The sequence below is a fragment of the Wyeomyia smithii genome, chromosome 3 (assembly GCF_029784165.1).
Source record: "Wyeomyia smithii strain HCP4-BCI-WySm-NY-G18 chromosome 3, ASM2978416v1, whole genome shotgun sequence".
Lineage (NCBI taxonomy): Eukaryota > Metazoa > Arthropoda > Insecta > Diptera > Culicidae > Wyeomyia > Wyeomyia smithii.
Window position 1 is genome coordinate 275,506,536 of NC_073696.1, and position 19,445 is coordinate 275,525,980.

The 19,445-nt window shown below is 41.4% G+C and overlaps 2 protein-coding genes and 2 long non-coding RNA genes across 13 annotated transcripts in view; 2 read left to right on the forward strand and 2 right to left on the reverse strand.

Annotated features, from left to right (window-relative positions):
- Positions 1–3,284, forward strand: LOC129729618 (uncharacterized). The gene is made up of 3 exons (XR_008728709.1): positions 1–616; positions 680–1,199; positions 1,270–3,284. It is a non-coding gene; the product is annotated as an uncharacterized LOC129729618 (long non-coding RNA).
- Positions 2,717–10,033, reverse strand: LOC129729608 (DNA-binding protein Ewg). Of its 9 annotated transcripts, XM_055688321.1 has the most exons (10): positions 9,883–10,033; positions 8,302–8,643; positions 7,819–8,244; positions 7,636–7,764; positions 7,199–7,498; positions 6,804–6,932; positions 6,509–6,647; positions 6,304–6,443; positions 4,506–4,517; positions 2,717–4,387 (listed from the first exon to the last, which is right to left on the reverse strand). In XM_055688321.1, the coding sequence occupies exons 2-10, from the start codon at positions 8,611–8,613 to the stop codon at positions 4,196–4,198; spliced, it is 1,779 nt and encodes a 592-aa protein (XP_055544296.1). In that variant the 5' UTR covers positions 8,614–8,643; positions 9,883–10,033; the 3' UTR covers positions 2,717–4,195. The 9 variants fall into 9 exon arrangements, with proteins under 9 accessions (XP_055544296.1, XP_055544298.1, XP_055544294.1 ...); XM_055688323.1 differs by lacking the exon at positions 4,506–4,517; XM_055688319.1 differs by lacking the exons at positions 2,717–4,387; positions 4,506–4,517 and having other exon boundaries at positions 4,686–6,443; positions 7,235–7,498.
- The window catches only part of LOC129729607 (uncharacterized), a 19,818-nt gene continuing 10,129 nt past the window's right edge, over positions 9,757–19,445 (forward strand). Inside the window, exons 1-3 of one of the 2 annotated variants that reach the window (XR_008728707.1) lie at positions 9,757–10,008; positions 10,355–10,641; positions 10,696–13,981. The gene's annotated coding sequence lies outside the window, so the exon portion shown is untranslated. Of the gene's footprint in view, positions 10,009–10,354; positions 10,642–10,695; positions 13,982–19,445 lie in introns of those variants that run through there. The other variant, XM_055688313.1, reaches the window with a different exon arrangement.
- LOC129729619 (uncharacterized) lies at positions 13,081–13,914 on the reverse strand. Its single transcript, XR_008728710.1, has 4 exons — positions 13,823–13,914; positions 13,545–13,720; positions 13,396–13,475; positions 13,081–13,304 (listed from the first exon to the last, which is right to left on the reverse strand). It is a non-coding gene; the product is annotated as an uncharacterized LOC129729619 (long non-coding RNA).

Here is a 19,445-nt window from a genome sequence, read left to right on the forward strand (position 1 = left end):
GTCTTACTTCAATTCTAACAACTGCAAATAGTGGAAATGGCGCATAAGCTAAGAAGTGTAAGTATTGTTAAATTTGTGGGACCAGAATGTGAATTCATAACTGGAGCACGCCTCCCAACGATACGCCAAGTATTGGCTGCGTTTTATTATCTGCTTCGATCAGCAAAGCTTTCTATTAGAACTAGTGCAAGGAATATCGTTGAACAAGTGTTGTGCTACTAGCGGAAAACAAAAATACCCATAATCCAGGAAATACATTGCATTACGAAAGTCGAATTACTCCATGCTGAACTATCTGCAATTTGTAAACATTTATCACGGAAAAATAGCAAAGCGCAAATGAAAAAGAAAGCTCTCTTCTGTAATAAGCTTGATAACCTTTTCGATGTGTCTAAAAGTATGGCGAAGGAAAGGGATCCGATAGTGATGAAAGCTCTTTTGGAAGAAATACAATTTTTCAAGGACTAAAAAGGAACCCGAGTAAGCACCTTCGCAGGTATCGATGGAGTTCTGTCTGGCAGAATCCAGAAAAAACTGAAAGCAGACCGGCGTAAGAAAGAGAAGCAAAAGCTATTGGAGGATCGCCGGAAAAAGAGTGAATTTCAGTCGAAAATCGGTAATATTCGTTTTAGTTTCATAAAATATTTAAAACCAATAGTTTTTTTTTGCACATATATAGTCAACGCCGTAAAATTCGGCTTACCCGGTGAAGATTTTGAGGATACAGATAAAGACGAGGAATATCAACCATCGCAGCGCATCTCACAGAGAATCAGAGGAACACGAAACGTTATGACAACTGAATTGCTACAAGCTCTTGATGCTGCAAAGGTCAGTGCGGATTCTGCCACAGTAATTTTGGCAGCAGCGAGCAAATAATTTGGAATCGACTATTCATCGTGAGCGTGACAAACACCGATCCGACTTAGCTCAACATTTGATTAACTATTTCGATCCAGACGATAATCTAACGGTTCACTGGGATGGTGAAGTGGTAAATTCGTTGACAGGACGAGGTCTAGTTGACCGACAAGCTGTACTTGAGACGGGCAGAAACACTACCTAGCTACTTGGCGTTCCTTTTCTTGAAAAAGGCACAAGCAAAGCCAATGCCGAATCTGTCGTTGAACTGTCAAAAAACTGGAACATTTCTGATCGTATCAAAGCAATGTCCTTTGATACCACCAGTGTGAATACAGGTAATTCTATGCCATTCAAATAACATAACAACAATGTGATAACTAATCTCAACATGAATATTCAACACAGGAAGGAAAAATGGGGCTGCTTCTGCACCACGCAGTGACCTCAAGTTCGTGGCTGATCTGAAAAAATTTGAATCTTTCCATCCGGAAGCATCTGCTGCTGCTCAGCGAAAATTCCTGGGCCATTTGTGGTATTTGAGCGAGGAACTACTTGGCTTGGCTGTATTTGATACAGGTCTATCGTTTGAGGTGCGAGAGAGTGTTGTCAAGGTTTTTTTTCTATTACCATTAGACAAGGTGATGATAATCCAGCTAAAAAACGAAGCCTCACTGAATTGAATGCACCGCTGCAAGAATTGGTTACGACCAATACTATGAAATTTTTCAAAGTATTAGGAATTGAAACGAATTTCTTCGAACTACCGGCAAAGAACTGGGATTCCAATTTTGCGTATCAAAGGGGAGTAGAAATTGTCAATAGTCTCACAGTAGTAAACGATCATGCTGAAAGAGCTATTAAGTTGATGCACTGCCGCTACCCGCATAACTATCCCATACTGATTTTGGTCACTTTTGAGTTATCATCGGGAATCGACTTAATTGTTATCATATTTTCTGGAAAAAATAAAGATTGATACTTTTGTATGGAAAAGCAAAAGACAACCCTGCAGAACTTTGTTGGATCATAAAACAAAATGACTATATTGGTTTTTATTCAAAAACAGTTTTTTTTTCGGTAAACCGACACATGTGATAACCGATCTACTTGCTTCCTGGTATCTGTATAGCGCTTATAGTAGCGTGCTCGCCACCGCGTGAGGGTCGCTCATACTATCATATCTTTAGGTCCGTTGGGGAACCACTTAGCGTAATCGTAGGGACCTCAACAAGATATCATTTTCTTCAGCTTGTCGAGACGAACATTTTGAGAGGTTGAATTCATGATTGCGCCCATTTTTCTAAAATAAGGGATGGCCTACTGTAGAGTTAGCTTACCAAATCTAGACAAAATTTCACCGCACCTTCGTGAGCCCTAGTAAATGGAGATAGACTTTTCTGCAGGCTCTTTTCTCTATAGGTACATTCATGAATTCATTGTCGTGTTGCTAACGAGAAGCTTGGTTTTGTCAAATTTAATTAGCTCAAATTTGCTGGGGACATCTCCTCTGTTAGTTACCTTGCAGAATTTCAAGCTTTCGTACATCCTTCGTACTTTTTCAAAATCTTGCATGAGTGGTATATTTCGAGGATTGGCCTTATTGCTCTTAATACCTTCAACCTCAGCTTCCGATTGTAAGTTCCACTACGACGCGTCCTCTGATACATTCGAACAACATTTCAGCCATCATACAGTTCAGTCTTAAATCCAAATATCGGATCAAAGAGAAATTTTTAACGCCAAAAGATACAAGTTTTCTAAATAATCCGCTCTCAAAAGATTTGTGATACGCCCACCCTACCTGAATTCGATCAACACTCGAGAACATTTCTCACATAAAAAAAGAAACATAAATGCGTACTCGTTATATTTGTATTTCTCCGTGACTTCCAGTTTTTAGTTTTACATTTACAGCTAATATAGATTTTGAATTATTCACATTGATTGCAGAGACAAAAATAGTTCTTTCTGAAATTTTCCTTACTTTTTTTTTGGTTTGTTTTCGTTACAAATATTTTCATGGGCGTGTATGTGTGTGTGAAATATCTATACAAGTACTGGTACAGACACTGTTGTTGGTTGTTGGTGGGCAAATCAGCTCTCGTACCACTCTCGTCGTGTATTGCAACCGTATCGCAACGAATCCGGGTTCGGCCTGTGAACCGCGAAGTTCGTCGATTGGGACTAGAATAGATCTAATCGTCATTTGCACGCGTTTGGCTAGCGTTCGATTGAATTTAATAAATAGGGTTTAGAATAAATAAATTGATAAATAAATTCTAATCTGGTGTAGTATGCTGTCCGAAATAAATTACTAAACATATAAATAAAACCAACGAATGCAGAAAAAATAAATAAATAATTAGGTGAGACACAGTTAAAAGTACAATCCATTAATCACAGATGCTTCTTATTGGAGTGTTGACATCATCTCTCGTCTAATCCCTCACAGGATGGATCAGTCTTTTCCTCTAGTGTTCATAATGTTTTTTACCAAGCTTTAATATTTCTACTACAAAAGAGAGCATTTTACCTGGTTTTCACCGGGACAGGGATAGAAGGGGATGGGTGGGATTTTTTGCGGTGCTGTTCGTTTGTTTTTGTTAGTGTGTCCGAGGAATTAGGCTACGTACGGTTTTATGGTGTTAACACTGGAATCGGAAGTTCGGTTGTTTGCTCGAAACCCAAAGCGCACACAAAGGTTTGACTAGAGGAGTTCCTAACATTCTTATTACGGGAATGATGGTATTCAAGCTGGTAAACTGACACACTTAGAAAAGGGAACAAAAAAACGGAACTAAACTCAGAAGGGTTCAATTAAGACTAAGACTAGCAGATAATTCAGGAATTACAGCGAAGGGCTTGTAAAGTTTTCTAAGTTTCTTCTTCGTTACAAGTTCACAAACATCTTGTAATAATGTAAGCTTAAATGGATTGCATGGTTAGTGATTGTTGTAGGGGAAAATTGCACACAGGGGGGAAAACCATTTATGTACAGCGAAGAACAGTTTCCTCTTATTAACTTATCGCAATGACTTAGACGAAATGATTAGTACATGACATTGGACTAGAAAATAGATGAATTGGGACTAATAGTGAGCCCGTGGAGAGTTGTACTCAGTATTCCGCGATAGTCAAATCTCAAAACATTTACCCATTTATGACTAGATATGAATGCAGTGGGTTTGTGCTCTTCCTGGCCGGTAAGTTGATGCGCGATACTTGCGCGGGAAACGGTTTGGACTATCGGTAAAATCGATCGAAAAAAAGTTTCCAAACACTTCGGTAAGAAAGAGCCGCCGTAAGCCGACTTGCGCCTACTGCTATGGTTTTAGTGCTCAATAATGGTTGCTTCGTCTGTTTTCACATCTCCGATGGCCGCCATCGCTTTGGTCAGAACCGACGCATCTTTCAAGCTAAGTACCTGCAGCACTTGTGGTTCCGATCCAGCCGCTCCCTGGATCATCATCTGGTGCATCCCAGGGCCGACCGTTATTGTTTCCATGGTTTCACCGTTCTCGACCTGGTGTGAGGAAACAGGAAAATGTTTTAAAAAAATCAGTTATTACACAAGCTAGAAACAATATCAAACTTCAAGCTAAGTGAGCTAAGTACGCAATTGCTACCACAATTCTACTCACAAGATCACACATCTGCAAAGAAAATAAGAAAAGATCGATTAGCTTCCGGGCTTACAATCTGCTTACAATCTGCTTAAAAGTTGCTAGTTCATATTCTCTGGTCAATGTGCTGTGAAACAAATAATTTATTTTAAGAAACTTACCAAACTAAAACTAATCCAAGTAAAAAAAAACAACGCATTAAAAAAAGGATCCGTAGTTTATTCTTTCATAAATAATATTGTTGATAAACGGACTGACAACTTACAAATTAAACGACTAATAAACACTCGAAATAAGAGATAGACAAAAATAAATAATGCAAACCACGCACACACATCCATATACGAACACATAATATAACTAAGAGAAATGGCACAAAAAACTCAAGTGTGATGATAATCGTAAAGTAAGGGTAAGAGCTAAACCTTGGTCTAACTAGAGAAATACCGTACGCATAATAAAACTTATCGTAAATAAGCTGGTGTAGAGATTGACTAATAGTTTGACTACGTTAAATTGCATTCACGCGCGTTTTTTCCACGTCTCAAGATAGTTAAGTCATTTCAAAGTAGAACTTTTTTCTGGCCTCTGTGTTCGATGCTAGCCCTTTTTTTATTACACTAGCTGTAATACTGGCACATTGCACCGAGTGTGGAAATTTATCCTCCGAACAGAGAAGCTTCCAAAGCTTTGGTATTATTTCTGCTCGCTAAAAATTTTTTTTTGGGCATTGGAAAAATATTTTCTTTTTCCGATTTATAAATCTGATCGAAAAATTAAAATGGTTTTGGTTTTTCTTGGGTACTTTAAGCAGTACACGAAACTATACAATTTTTACGGCAAGCAGAGAAACTACACTGACTAGATTCATGCAGATCTTTTTTTCTAATGTTTGGCAAATTTGTAGACTTTTTGGCAAACTTTTCCGCTGTTGTCGCGTCGTTGTTGCGAATCATATCCCCCTAACTTCTTACACTCGGAACTTAGATGTAGAAAAAAACATAAAAATGAAATTAACAAAAAAAAACTTTGAAAACGAAATCTTTAAAGTATGGCATAACCAACGTATAAACCTACAAAAACTCAACAATACTCCACTGGTTTTTGTCAAGTGTGTGTGTGTTTGTGTCAAAAGGGGCCTGTCAGGGTTAGTTTTGGGAGCAGTTGCGCCATAAGTCTGCGTCGTCAGTCAGTCATAGCAATCAGCTGTTACGCGAGCGGGAAATGGGTTTTAGATTTTGCCTTCGGAAGGATTCCGACAGGAAAGAGGCGGAGGAGACGCCGTCGGCGATGTTTCAGGTGTTATACTGTCGACCGCCGCTTGCGTTTCCAGTTCCTGCTTGACAAGCTGGACCTGTTTCTCGATTGCGGCTGGGAGGTTTTCGCTCAGAAGATCTTTGGCATTGAGCATGTTACTGTTCAACTGAATGACGATCTGGGGCACTATAGGCCGCTGTTGGCCGTCGGTCACGTCTTTGGAGAGATTTATTTTTATAGTGTTATTGTTGGTGGAGTTATTACTATTATTATTATTATTATTATTATTCGCTATCACACTAAGTTTCTTGCTTTGGCTTGATGCTAGCAGTTGGTTCAAAATTTGCTCATCTGTAGCGTTTCTAGGATTGACTAAACTGGCACTATTTTGTACACTACGGGGCCTCTTGAGACTGTTTACATTAATGCTACTGTTCGGGAGCTGGTGGCTGTTGCTGCCCAGCTGATTACTGTTGTTGGCAGAAAGTGTCACGTTCTGTGTCGGTGCGGTCGGCCTAGCATTACTAAAATTCTCGGGCTTCGTGCTTTGACTATGTACCTGCATCGGAGTTATGCACACCGTTCCGTCCCCGTTCGGCAGCTGCTGGATGTTGGCTACCATGGTTTGGTACATCTGGGCCGATACCGGCAGGGTGATCATGCCGCTCACATTCACCGGGAAGCCAGAGTAGGAATATTCTGTAACGAGCGTTGTATCAGCTTCCGGAGGTACTCATTGGTGAAGATAGGTTTCTCGGGCTTACCTTGACCATCCTCCCCGGTAATGATTAACTGTCCATCCTGGCCGAGGGTAGCTTCCGTCAGGTCTACGGACATACTTTCACCCTGTCCGTCCGATATAGTCTGTATTGTGTGTACACCATTGTCACCCTGGGCTTGTAGCTGTGAAAATAAGAGAAAGAAACATTTAATTCGAGCTTTCATAAACAATTTTAGTAAGCTTGTGTTAGTCGAAAAGCATAAACTGTTGAACAAAAACTAAGCTGTGTTCAAAAAATCTACCAACATTTTAGACGGCTTAAGAACGTAAATACTCACCGTTGCGATTCCTTGTACTTGTGCGGTTGTTCCATCTGGAAGTGTGATGATTGGATTGTTGGGATCGACCTGGATGATGGACATCGTACCATCGGCGTTCTGAATAGTTTGCAGCACTGTATGCGTGTACTGTAAAAGCAGAAAACAACACCATTTAATCGCCGTACATTCGAACAGCTAATTAAAACTTTCTCAAATCATGCCAAAAACAAATGGTAAACACCTCAAACGTTGAACTGAAACTTCTTAAATGTCGATAAACTCGACAGAAAAAAAAAACAACTGAAAAGCCAAAAAAAAAACTCAACACTCAACTATATAAAATAGCAAGTAAACCGACGGAACGCAAAAGGGCACAACATCAATAGTCTGTAGCAAAAAGGATTAGTACGAACATCCACATCGCTTAGCGCCATCGAGTCGAGGCAAACCTGCGCATTCAGGGTCTGCGTCGGGGACGATTGCGTTTGAATCTGAATCGTCCCGTCGGAGACCTCCTTGATGATCTGATGGGTCTGCGTCTGGGGTGCATTGCTCGTGGTGGTGGTGATAGTGCCGTTCGGCTGATGCTGAATGATGATCTGCTGCTGCTGCTGTTGGCCGTTGCTGTTGCTGCTGCTGCTGCTGGCCAGCGAGTTGCCACTGGTTGTGGTCGTTGTGATAACATTTGTGTTTTGAATCTTTATTTGCTCAACCTGTACCGTAGTGCATGGTTTAATTTGTAAAATAAGTTCCCAGTTTAGTTAGAATACCATTACCGCGGAATGGGTTAGTGTTGGGACGAAACATGAAGGGAAGATGAGTACAACGGTGGACAATCGAAAATACTTACGTTTGAGTTAGCAGTTGCAATAGCGTTGGCCTTCTCGTCCTCCTCGCTGAATGCGGGCAGCAAATCTTCCCGTCCGTGGTATTTGTAACAATTGATTACGATTTTCCGCAACGCATGGGTCCAACTTATCTGTAATTTTTGTTGGTAATGTAAGGAAATGGTTTTTCTAGAGGATCACATTACCTTCTGTTTTTCCTCCTCCGTTCTTGCATCCATGCGTACATTGGCCCAGGGTAATTCTTTCGGCCACCAGGCCGGACGTGTCGAGTCTCGTCCCCAGCCGGGTTTGCCCCGCCCGGTGGAATACTTCAACATCAGCGGGATAAATGCTCGCAGCTGTGCCTGGGTCATTTTTTCAACTGGCGTCGGGATACCGTCTATAATTAGTGGGGGAAGTTCGAACAGAGACGGATCGTCTTGGACGCGCGGCGGAGCCTGTGCTGCCAGTGCTTCGTCCAGTTTGTCCATTACATTGGAGCGCAGATTTTTCAGTACATCCTCGAGAGGTTTGGCTCCGAATACTTTGAAAATGTTGTTTGGCTTGCCGGGAGTGGCTACCAGAACGACCGCCTGCTGTCCGACGCGGGTGGCGTACTCGAAGATGGTTTGCTGTTCGGTAGAATGACGTTAATTTTTCGAAACCCTTTTCAATTATATCCTACTCACCCTCAATTTTCGTAACAATCGATTTTGCTGCCGTTTTCGGATCGACGGATTTGTCTCAAACGAATGCGGACGTTTCTTTTTCTTGGATGATGTAATGGCGGCAGCGGCTGCCACTCCGACCACACCGGCGGCTACCAGCTGTGCGGTGACTTCATTTTCCATGGCCACGTTAAGCAGGTTGGTTCCATCGTCGTATGCACTGCCCGGACTACTCGGATCCCCGTCATCGTCGTCATCCGACGCGCCAGTGATGTTATCGTCCTCGATCAGATCCATTTCCTCCACCGAGTTCATGATGCTTATGCTGGCCATCGTGACTGCGTGCGCTCTTCAGAGACGGTCCTGTGCGAAATGAAGGGTGTACGATGTGTAAGCCTAGCTGCGTGACACAATTAATATGCGCAACTTATTTTACCCCTGCTAACGCAGGAACACAAACAGGATTTACGCGTAGGAAAATATTAGGGGAACACTTGCCTTCGCTAGTTCTGGTGCTTACCACCAGGCCGAGCGACGGCTTTCCCCCTTTGTTATCAAAAGCGAACACACGCCAGTCTGCAGAGCATGGCAGCATGGCACATTTGGTTTATGCTTTTTATGTTTTGCTCGACTGCTACGATACGAAAGAGCGAGCTGCCAAGTGCCAGGCTCTTTAAATTTTAACCTGTCTCTTTTGTGCTACCATTCTGCTGTTCCCTATACCATACACGTTTAAATACCACACACGTTCATCCGTGCACTACTTCTATCGCAAGAAGTCTCCTGCCTTCTAGTGGTAGTGGGAGGTAAACTACACGCGACCCTACAAGCTTGCTTCAATTTTACGGATCGTTGACTTTTCATGATTATGGAAAACTATTAAAAGATCCAAAACTATGAAAAGCGTACAAATTTCAACAAATAAATACAATATTTCCGTCGTATTCACGAAATTTTTGATTGAAAATTAGGTACACTAACACACATGCACATATGGTTGACAGCAGAGAGTGCCTTGATTGAGAAAAAAATACGATGTAAAAAAAACCTTCCATCTTGGCCATTCACAAATAAACTTAGGAAGAAAATCTCACTTCGAAAACCCCGGGGGGCTTCGTTTCGGTGGCCGGACATGTTGTCAAACCCGCGATTGTACCTTTCCATGAAACAATATGCTAGCCGCAAGCCCAAACGGGGGGCCGCCGCTTAGTTTTCCACCATTGCACGGATGGGGTAGGAAAATTTTCACGCTGCCCATTTGAGGCCATCGCTGGGGCGCACTATGAGGAAAATTCGAACGAAAAAAAAAAACCGGACCACACCGGGACGGAACCGACAGTAATCTCCAAACACTCGCGATTGTTTACAAACTAAGACCCGACGGAGTCATTACGGAGTCGGAGCGCGCGGCCGTCGTGAGCGATTGAGCGCATTATCAGAAAAATGTTCCGAGTTTGCCCTTTTCCTGCAAAACACAACATTATTCCTGAGCAAGCCCAGTTAAATTTTCGCGTTACGCACCTGCGTGAAGTTTACAAAAATAGAAACCAGTCGCCAGTGGGGCACGGTGACAACAATTCGCCGATTATCACTAGTACTTACCGTTTCTTGCACAATTTCACAGTAAATTCGACGTTTTGCCGTAAAGACTGAAATTTTCACCTCCCGAGCACTCTTTGCGATGGCCGACGCTAGTATCGATTTTTGCAAGGTTCATCCGTACGGAAGGTGAGAAGACGAATAGGAGACGGATACACACATGTAGAAGTGTTGGAAGTTTTCGGCCTACGGGTGGGCGAGTGGTGCTGCAGTTCTGTGACGTCACAAGGTTAAGATTCTACATCCATTTCGATAGTTTTGCTTGATCTAGTGAACAACGTAAAAGTGGAACTTAAATCAAGACCGCTTCTTTGTAGGAAAATTAGTAAACCGCTGTGAATTTGGTCTGGAAAAGTATGAGTTTTTCCCTGTAAAAATTTCGTGACGTCACGCAGTCGGCCCTATTAATGAGAATTCGGTGCTATAATCACCTTGCTCGCCTCACAAAGTATCAATGGTTGGGTTCCGTTCGCAGCGTTTTCTTGACAAATCAATGCTGCCTTCTGGCACGCACACACACTCACGCCAAGTGTTGATGTTCATTCATACCAATGTGGTTCATTCGTGCGGCTGCCGAGCAGGGCATGCACACATGTGCAGGCAAAACGTCAACCATGTCGAAAGGATAACGGGATCTGGAGTAAATTAAAAGGAAACCGGATTTGAAAGCTTTTACAATCGGAGAAGACGGATGTTGCGGGAAATAGGAAACTGTTGTTTTTTTTTTTTGTAATAAATACTAATGAAGCGTCTGTCTTATAAGTATTACTTGAAGTGATTTGTTTTCAAATTTTTCAAATCTCACTATAATTTCAGGTTGCACACTGCATCCACGTCAAATCCTATTAACTATCCTTCTTCATTTTAACAACTTTCAATATTAATGATGGACGGAGGATCGAATAAATCGGATTCCCTAAATTCGTCTACATATTCCTCATAAAAGTCTGTTTATGAAATAATCTACCGTTTTGAAGGAGTTGAAGACCGAAACAACTGTCATTAATCAATTATATCCGATAATTCAGAAATACGAAAAATGATGATTTTTGTTTGTCACAATTATAATTTTTTGTTATGGTTTTGCACATTTTTTTCATTTTTCATACTGAACACGGCTTGAGTAGAACAGCCATAGTAAATTCCTACGAAATTTTCCAGAAGTTAGTGAATTCTAGAAAGCTGCATAATTCGTATGTTTGAAAATTTTAAAAAGTTATGCGCTCAACTCTCCAAAGTGTGCATAATATTTTAGCTGGAAGAAATGTTTCATTACAGATATATATTCTACAGTAGAGAAGACAGTATAATTATTTTACTATTTTTAACTATCCCATTATTCTGCCAACAGTAGCGCGGTACTACCACTAGTGAAAATGGTATTCTTTATGGTTAACGGTTTGTGAACTGTTGAGAACCATGATGATGATTTTTTCAAATATCAAAATCTACCGCGAAAAATTTCATTATCAGCTGAATATTTCTTTGAACAGAATGAGGTAGATTCATCAAAGCAATGAATGATGGTTTCATTTGAATTTTAATAAACATTTTTTCAGAACCCAATCTCCCTATAAGTTCCGTTTTTGAACCCACTCGAAGGCTCTTTTAATTGCTTAATTAAATTGCTGATTCTGGTGTGTGATATTTCTTTAATTTATTTCTGTTGTACAAATTAGCCAGAAGAAAATAGCAAAATCCAATGCCAAATATGACATAAAATTTCATCAAACGAAGCAAAATTTGTAAGTAACTTCTAACTATGCATCATTAAACCGACATAACACAAAAACTTCGGAGCTTAAACCACAGTTAACAACGAGAGGGATCAGGTCGGAGTGCAAAGGATGCTAGTCGGTAAAAAAATGGCTATAGAAGAACAGAAAGAAAATTAAATCTTTGTCTTATTTTTTTCTAATCTAACATGTTAAATGATTTTGAACTTTCAACAGTACAATTAATGACTCATGTTTCTTGTTAGCAGCTGCAAGATGCTGTGTTTTTTACACAAATGTTACCCCTAAGCTATACGTTTTAACAGTTGTCGAACTATACTGACTAATTTTTTTTTTATCTATCCGATAATGGAAGAATACTGGCTAACATTTTACAAAACTATAAAAAATCCAGTTGAATCGACTTCAACAGAAACAGAGCGTTTTAACAGCTCAAGTGTAGCCGAATGACAGCAGCTACGGCAGCTGAAATGTATTATAATTCTCTCTATTACGAAGCGGCATGAAAATGGGGTTTTCTGGTGTATATTATATTTAAGGAAAGTAATATTAAAACACAAATAAAAAAATTATTTCTGAACTTTTTCGCGAATCATTTTTTATAGTTTTTTTTTGAAACTGCACTAACGTTGAACCTGTGTGTTGCTTTAACAACAAATATTATAACAATAAAGTGGTTTTTTTGTTGTTGTTTAATCCTTTCAATCATGCTAAACATAAAACACTTGATGAAAACAGTGAAACAGAGTTATTTTGTTTCCAAAATGAACAATTTTCGCTTAAAATGCTCTCTAATATATCAGATGCCACGCCCTTTATAAATAAGTTTGATAAGGTTTCATCATTAAAAGTGTCGACTCGCATCTCTACAAGTATTCAGACTTCGACGCTACGGTAATTCATGAGACTAGCAAACTATTTCGAAAACGGGTGCAGCGTATTCTACTCGGTTTCCATAATTAGTGATTGAACTAAATTGTAATTTTGACCCTTGAATCTTAACTTTTGAGTTACGAGTTCTTACATGAGGCTTTCTGTTCAACTTAGCAAAAAACTTTTTCTATATTGCTCGAATTTAATGCTCATTTTTATTAAAGAATTAATCACAACGGTCTTCACAAAATGGGATCGCTGATTTTACTGTTCAGTATGCTAGCTTTAGTACGTGTTAAACAAGCCACTAAAACTGTTTTTACTCATGAATCACTCAAAATAGCAAAAAAAGCACCGATGCAATCTTAAAGAGTAACCTACTGTTTCAGCGGTTTTTTGTACAATTCTGAGACACAAAAAAAATAATTAAAATTATGGAATCAGAAACACATAATACAACAACTTCACTTAGAACGAACGCAACTAGGGGAAAATCCTTTCGATGAATTATCGCCACAATATTGCCCTTCACTAGGCAGCTAGCAATTTCAAACATTAGCTAGGTGACCCAATGAATGGCCGAATTGTGGGTTCCAGTACGCCATGTGTTCGCCGAGTTCCGATTCCGGTATTATTAGAAACGTTACGAGGCACTGCTTCCGAACGATGATCAATAGGATACTGACAGAAATCGAACCACTGCAGATCGTCTTATATTAAATTTCCTTCCAAATGGTTACGGGTTTTTTGGTTCGACGGCCTTCTGCTGCCGTGGTCACTGGGGAACTGATTAGTTATGGTAATTTTTGCCCTGCACTGACCACAAATGAAACAAAAAAAAAAAAATGAACGTTAAGATCTCCTCCGTTACAGGAAATTCTTTTCTGATAAAAATCGCACCACATACTTTGAACCGCTGTAGCCAGTAAAGAAAATGGCCACATATGCGCGACGTCAACGGGTAGACTTTGGTGATAACAATTTTATCTGAAACGAGAAAAAAAAATGAATAATAGAACAGCACAGTTAAATGCACAGATGCGGTGTGAGTCTCACTCGCTTATCACTGTTAAGAACGATGGATTTGAATGTGGCTTCTGCGCTGCGATGCCATTTGCTTCTCATTACGGTTAAGTTCTGCTGTCTGACTAGTTTTGCTTCTTGTGAAACGTCTTGAACATAGTTTATTGAAAGTATGAAGGATACTTATTGGTGCATATTTTAATCAGGAGCTAAAACGATTAAATTGATGCTCAATCTTTTTTTTTTTGTAATTTAAATAAACGGGATTTTTTCTCGGTGATTTTTATTTTTATCCTAAAAATGGTACTTACTTACTTCTACTTTGTTGGCTAACGGTAAGGTAAAAGTGGTACGATGGGTCTCAATATTGCATGAATACGTTTGGCCAGAAAAAACTATAACTAAAGTTTCAAGAATAACCATAACGTATATCGCTAGTTTGTTTATTATAAGCTTTTTAAGGTTAAATTTTTTTTGAAGTAGAATACTTCTCTCAGGAAGTTCGGCTACATAGGGATGTGAAATGAAAATCTAAAACCGAAAAAAGAGAAAAATATGTCCAATTTCAAATGCTAATAAATCGGTTAGTATTCGATGGATTTCCTTCGTTCTTGCAGCAATAGATTGGAAAATCTTCTAAGATTCTTCCCAAAATAAGATAATTGTAATTTTATTATTCAAACTATTGTACTATTGAAAATAGTCAAGCCTTGTCAAAACGAAAAATTCGACCTCTGATTGGTCGTTATATGCTTGCTTCCCAAGCACGGTCGACAGAATCATATACCTTGCAATTGAAAACATGCTATTTGGCCTATATAAGAGCCTGTTTCAGCCGGAGCCGCTCATAATAGTTCTAGACAGCGACAACAGCAGTCGTCCTTCCTTAGCAGCAGCACTAGCCCTGTGGTTGGCCACCACGTCTCAGGAGCAGCGCGGTTTTTCTCAGCGTGTGTCGCCAGACAGCCATTATTCCCCTCGTGTTAGGGCTGCATGAAGATTGCCATCAGGAAATCCAATTTTGGAAATCAAAATGCCTTTTTCAAGGCAAATAAACAAGTCATTGAAAGTTAATAATTTTTGTCAACGCAAGCAAGCATTCTGTGTTGCATCCTAGCAATTTAAATCTGTCGCACCCGTCGAATTTACTGAATGTAAAATAATGTAAATGTTAGGGCAACTCAAAGGTTGTAATTAGCAACCGATTTTGAACCGCAAAATGCTTTTTTTCAAGGCAAATAAAAAAATAATTGAAGGTTTAAAATTTCCTGACATCAACACAAGCAGACATTCTGTGCGGGATGCAATCAAATTCTTTAGTAGTTGTCTAATTTTTACTTTATTTAGTAAACCCCCCACTGTAGGGGCAGCGCAAAGGCTGCGATCAGCATAACCGACGTTGAATAATAAACTGCCCTGTTACTACGCATTCACAAAAGCAGTTAGTTCGACTATGCAGAGCTAATATGAAGACGAATCAATCAATCAGCGTAAACAGAATTTCGTCGTCTCCCAGCTGCCAATTTGTCACATGATGCAACACGCAACAGCGAGCAAACGAAATCGCTTGATTTTACAAACCGCAATAAGATACGGGTTGAAACCGTTGCGTGTGTGAGAGCACCATCGGTGTTTATTCGCTGGATACAAAAATCAAATGCGAATTGTGGAATAATTTGTCTGAAGAACATTGGAATGGAACAACTGAACGGACAGGGCGTGGCCTATTACATAGCACCCTTCGGCTATAAAAGAGTGTTTCTGGGAAAACTAGCTACATTCATCAAAATCACATTCTCTGCTAGCGTGTTGAGCAGTACAGTTGTTTATTTTCGCTCCGTTCGCTTTGTACGTTCGTTCGTAAGTTTTTATTTTCGCGTTGGAAACCGACGCTACGGTGAACCCTGACATGGGTAAATCGAAAACCAGTTCTAGTACGGGTAAACGGCCTCGACCTGGAAATGCCCCCGATTCAGCGGCTAGGAAGCTTTTGGCCAACAACAGATTTGCTGTCTTGGAAAACTCCACGGACCCCGAAATAGTGAAAAAAGAGAAAATTCCACCCTTCTATGTGAAAGGATTTCCAGAAGGTCTTCATGAAGCAATTGTTTTTTACATCGAGAAAGGACTGAAATGCACTATCCGTATGTGCACTGACGGCTACAAACTGATGGTTCCTGCATTGAATCTTTACAAGGCGGTACAAGTAATACTGCAGCAGCGTAAGGTGGAATATTTCTCCCATGACATTGAAGCAGAAAAACCGCTCAAGGTTGTTCTCCGTGGTCTTCCAGACATGGAAATTGACACTCGATTAGAGGAACTGAAGGCAAATGGACTCAAGCCAATACAGATCCATAAGAGGTCACGCCACAACAAGAGTCGGAAGTACCGTGACCAATTGTACCCTATCAGCCTGGAGAAAAATTCAACATGTTTGGCGGATTTGCAGTCCATTCGTGCCCTTTTCCACATCATTGTAGCCTGGGAGTGCTACAAACTAGTTCATCGAGATGTGACCCAATGTTCCAATTGCCTGTTGCTTGGACATGGGACTAAAAACTGCCATATGGCCTCCCGCTGCATCAAATGCGGACAAACGCACGTACCCGACGCCTGCCAATTGATGGAAACTGCCGATCCTGTCTGCGGAAATTGTGGAGCTGATCATAAGGCCACCAGTCGTACCTGCCCGAAGCGGGTGGAATTCATTGAGATCCGCAAAAGAGCCTCAACAAACAACCAACCCGGTCGGAGAAAAGTCCCAGTGCCAGTGAATAACGAACAAAATTTTCCAGTCATCGCATCGCGACGTGCAATCCCAGTGCTTCCACCTCTCCCACTGAATAATCGGCTTACAACCTCGTTTGCCGATGTCGCAGCATCGAGCCGTTCCTCGCCTCCCCCGGGGCTCCCAGGGCTTTCAACTCCTGCCACTGGAATAAAGTTTGCCCGCACAGACGCCGAAGAAAACAAGGCCGAAGCATTCTTTGCCCTTCGCACCTGTAAAACCAGAGCTAAACAGCTGCAAGCAGCAGTTTCCATTCTCACCAAATATGGCCCGTGAATGCATCAACATCGCTAACTGGAACGCTTGCTCGTTAAAGAGCAAAGCCATCGAATTCGCTGATTTCCTCAACGAGCGGAATATCGACGTAGCAATCATCACCGAGACACATCTGAAACCTGGTGTCAACATCTACCTCCCCGACTTTCGAGTTGTTCAGCTCGATCGTACCCACTCAGCGGGTGGAGGCGTAGCCATCGCGTTGAGGAAGAACATCTGCTGTAAGCTGCTACCCAGTTTCAACTTAAAAGTCATCGAAGCGGTTGGGGTCGAGGTTTCTACCCCTGTCGGCCCTATTATTATCATAGCCGCCTACTGTCCGTCGCAAGTCAGCTCAAGGAACGATTCATCCTCTAATCTGAAACAAGATCTCGTCAAGCTTACCAGACATCGGCAAAACTTCATCTTGGCTGGTGACCTCAATGCCAAACATCAAGCCTGGGGCAACACTCGAAGCAATCCAAATGGCAAAGTCGTCCACAATGACCTACAAGCGTCTTCGTACATCATCCTGAGCCCAGACTCCCCCACCCGGTTGAGCCGCTCTGGTGTTCACTCGACCATCGATTTTTTTATCACCAACATGGCGAACCTTTCGAATCCGATCGTCTATCAGGAACTGAGCTCCGACCACTTTCCAGTGGTGGCCGAAGTGGGCTACTCCGCCAATCGGTTTTGTGATCGTCGTCCCAACTACCATCGTGCTGACTGGCCACGGTTCCAGCAGTTCATCGACGCCAACATCCGCTACAACATCGAGCTTGAATCGACGGACGACATCGATCAGTGCTTGCAGTTCATCGACGAGGCTCTATCCTTGGCCCGTGACCAACACATCCCTGCTTCTGACCTGGTGAGTAACATTCTGAATCTAGACAGCATAACTAAATCTCATATAAGACTTCGTAACACAACTAGGCGCCATTATCAACGTACTGGCCTGCCTCACTTAAAGTCTTACTGCAATCGTCTTAATAAAATCATTAAGGCCCGGTTGGTGGATCTCAGAAACAAAAGCTTGGAGAGTCATATTCGCTCTCTCCCAGATTGTGCAAACCCCTTCTGGAAATTAACTAAACTTCTGAAAAACGAGCCGAGAAGTTCAGCTAATAACACCAGCTGAAAAAGCTAATGCACTTGGCCAGCATTTCGTAAATTCTCACAATCTTGGTCGTTCCCTGGTGAGCCCCTTTGAGCCCGATGTGGCAGCTACAATGTCCAGAATCGCTGTGACCCCTCTAGTTGTCCCAGAGGAATCTATAATTTCTGCAGATGAGGTAATGGCAGCCATCAAATCATGTAAAAATATGAAGGCCGCGGGTGTCGATGGGGTGGTCAATCTCGAGTTGAAAAATTTGAGCGTTGACTTCTTTCATCACCTCGCAAAGATCTTCAATAAGTGCTTGGAACTTGGCTACTTCTCGTCCCGTTGGAAGCTCGCCAAAGTTATCCCCATCCATAAACCTGGGAAGGATCCCACTGACGCTAAAAGCTACCGGCCCATTAGCCTCCTTTCATCTATTTCGAAATTATTCGAAAAACTGATTCTGAGACGTATACTAGAGTTTGCTGACCAGAACAACACTCCACTGTGCACCAGCTCACCTGGGTAACGAACATTATCAAGCGGAACAAGTCTGTTTCCAAAACAACTGCCATGGCGTTGTTGGACGTTGAGAAAGCGTTTGACAACGTCTGGCACGATGGTCTTGTTTATAAGCTGCATCGGTGCAACTTCCCAATCTTCCTTGTGAAAATCATCAAAAATTACCTGTCGGGTAGATCATTTAGGGTCTGCTTGAACAACTCCCAGTCTGATACATTTAATGTTGATGCTGGGGTCCCCCAGGGTAGCCTCTTGGGTCCTAACCTCTTCAACATCTTTACGTCAGACGTTCCCCCCCTTCCGGATGGTGGTGTTCTGTCCATGTTCGCGGACGACACTGCCATCATGTACAAAGGGCGAATGATCCGTTCGCTGACTAGAAAACTTCAAGTAGGCCTGGATGTTCTATCCGTCTACTTCAACAACTGGAAGATTTGTATCAATGCGGCTAAAACACAGGCCATCTTATTTCCCCACTCGAAATCACGTCTACTTGTTCCGCCTGACGACGTCAGGCTTAAAATTAATAATTCACCCATCGAATGGTCGAGAGAGGTGGGATACCTCGGTCTTGTTCTGGACAGCAAGCTTATATTCAGATCACACGTGGAAAAAACATCAATCAAAGGCAACATCCTCATTAAATCTCTGTATCCACTGATAAACAGAAAATCCAAACTGTCCCTGAAGAACAAGCTTGCTGTTCATAAAATGATAATCCTGCCAGTATTAGAATACGGTTTGCCAATCTGGGAGAGTTGTGCCAAGTATCACCTTGATAAATTACAGGTTATCCAAAATAAGATCCTAAGGATGATCCTTAACAGTCCTCCAAGAACGCGTAATTCTGAGATCCACCAACTAGACGGTCTAGATACACTTTTGGTGCGCAAACAGGCAATTCTGTCTAGATTCAGGGATGCTTGCCAGAGGTCAATTCACGAGGCAATTCGATCCTTGCCAATTTAGTTGTAGGTTAGTATTAGTTAGGTAGGTTATTCAATTTTATTTAAATTCATAAACATACCATGCCATTAGGGCAAAGATGTAAAATTAATCTTCAAGATAATTTAAAAAACTAATCTAAATGCACTACTACGAACAAAGATGACGAGCCTTTAGGGCTGACCAATTATCCTGTCATAAATTATACCTCTGTAAACAATTTCAAAAATAAAAGACAATTCATCATCATCATCATCATCAAACTAGCTACATGCATTAGTCGGAAGGTGAGCTGGATGGACCGTCCGCAACGTTG

Coding starts and splice junctions, on each gene's coding strand:
- LOC129729608 (XM_055688314.1), bottom strand. CDS start 8,613: ATGGCCAGCATAAGCATCATGAACTCGGTGGAGGAAATGGATCTGATC. Junction 8,245..8,301: donor GATTGTTACGAAAATTGAGG/GTGAGTAGGATA, acceptor TCTACCGAACAG/CAAACCATCTTCGAGTACGC. Junction 6,648..6,803: donor AAGTACAAGGAATCGCAACG/GTGAGTATTTAC, acceptor TTATTTTCACAG/CTACAAGCCCAGGGTGACAA.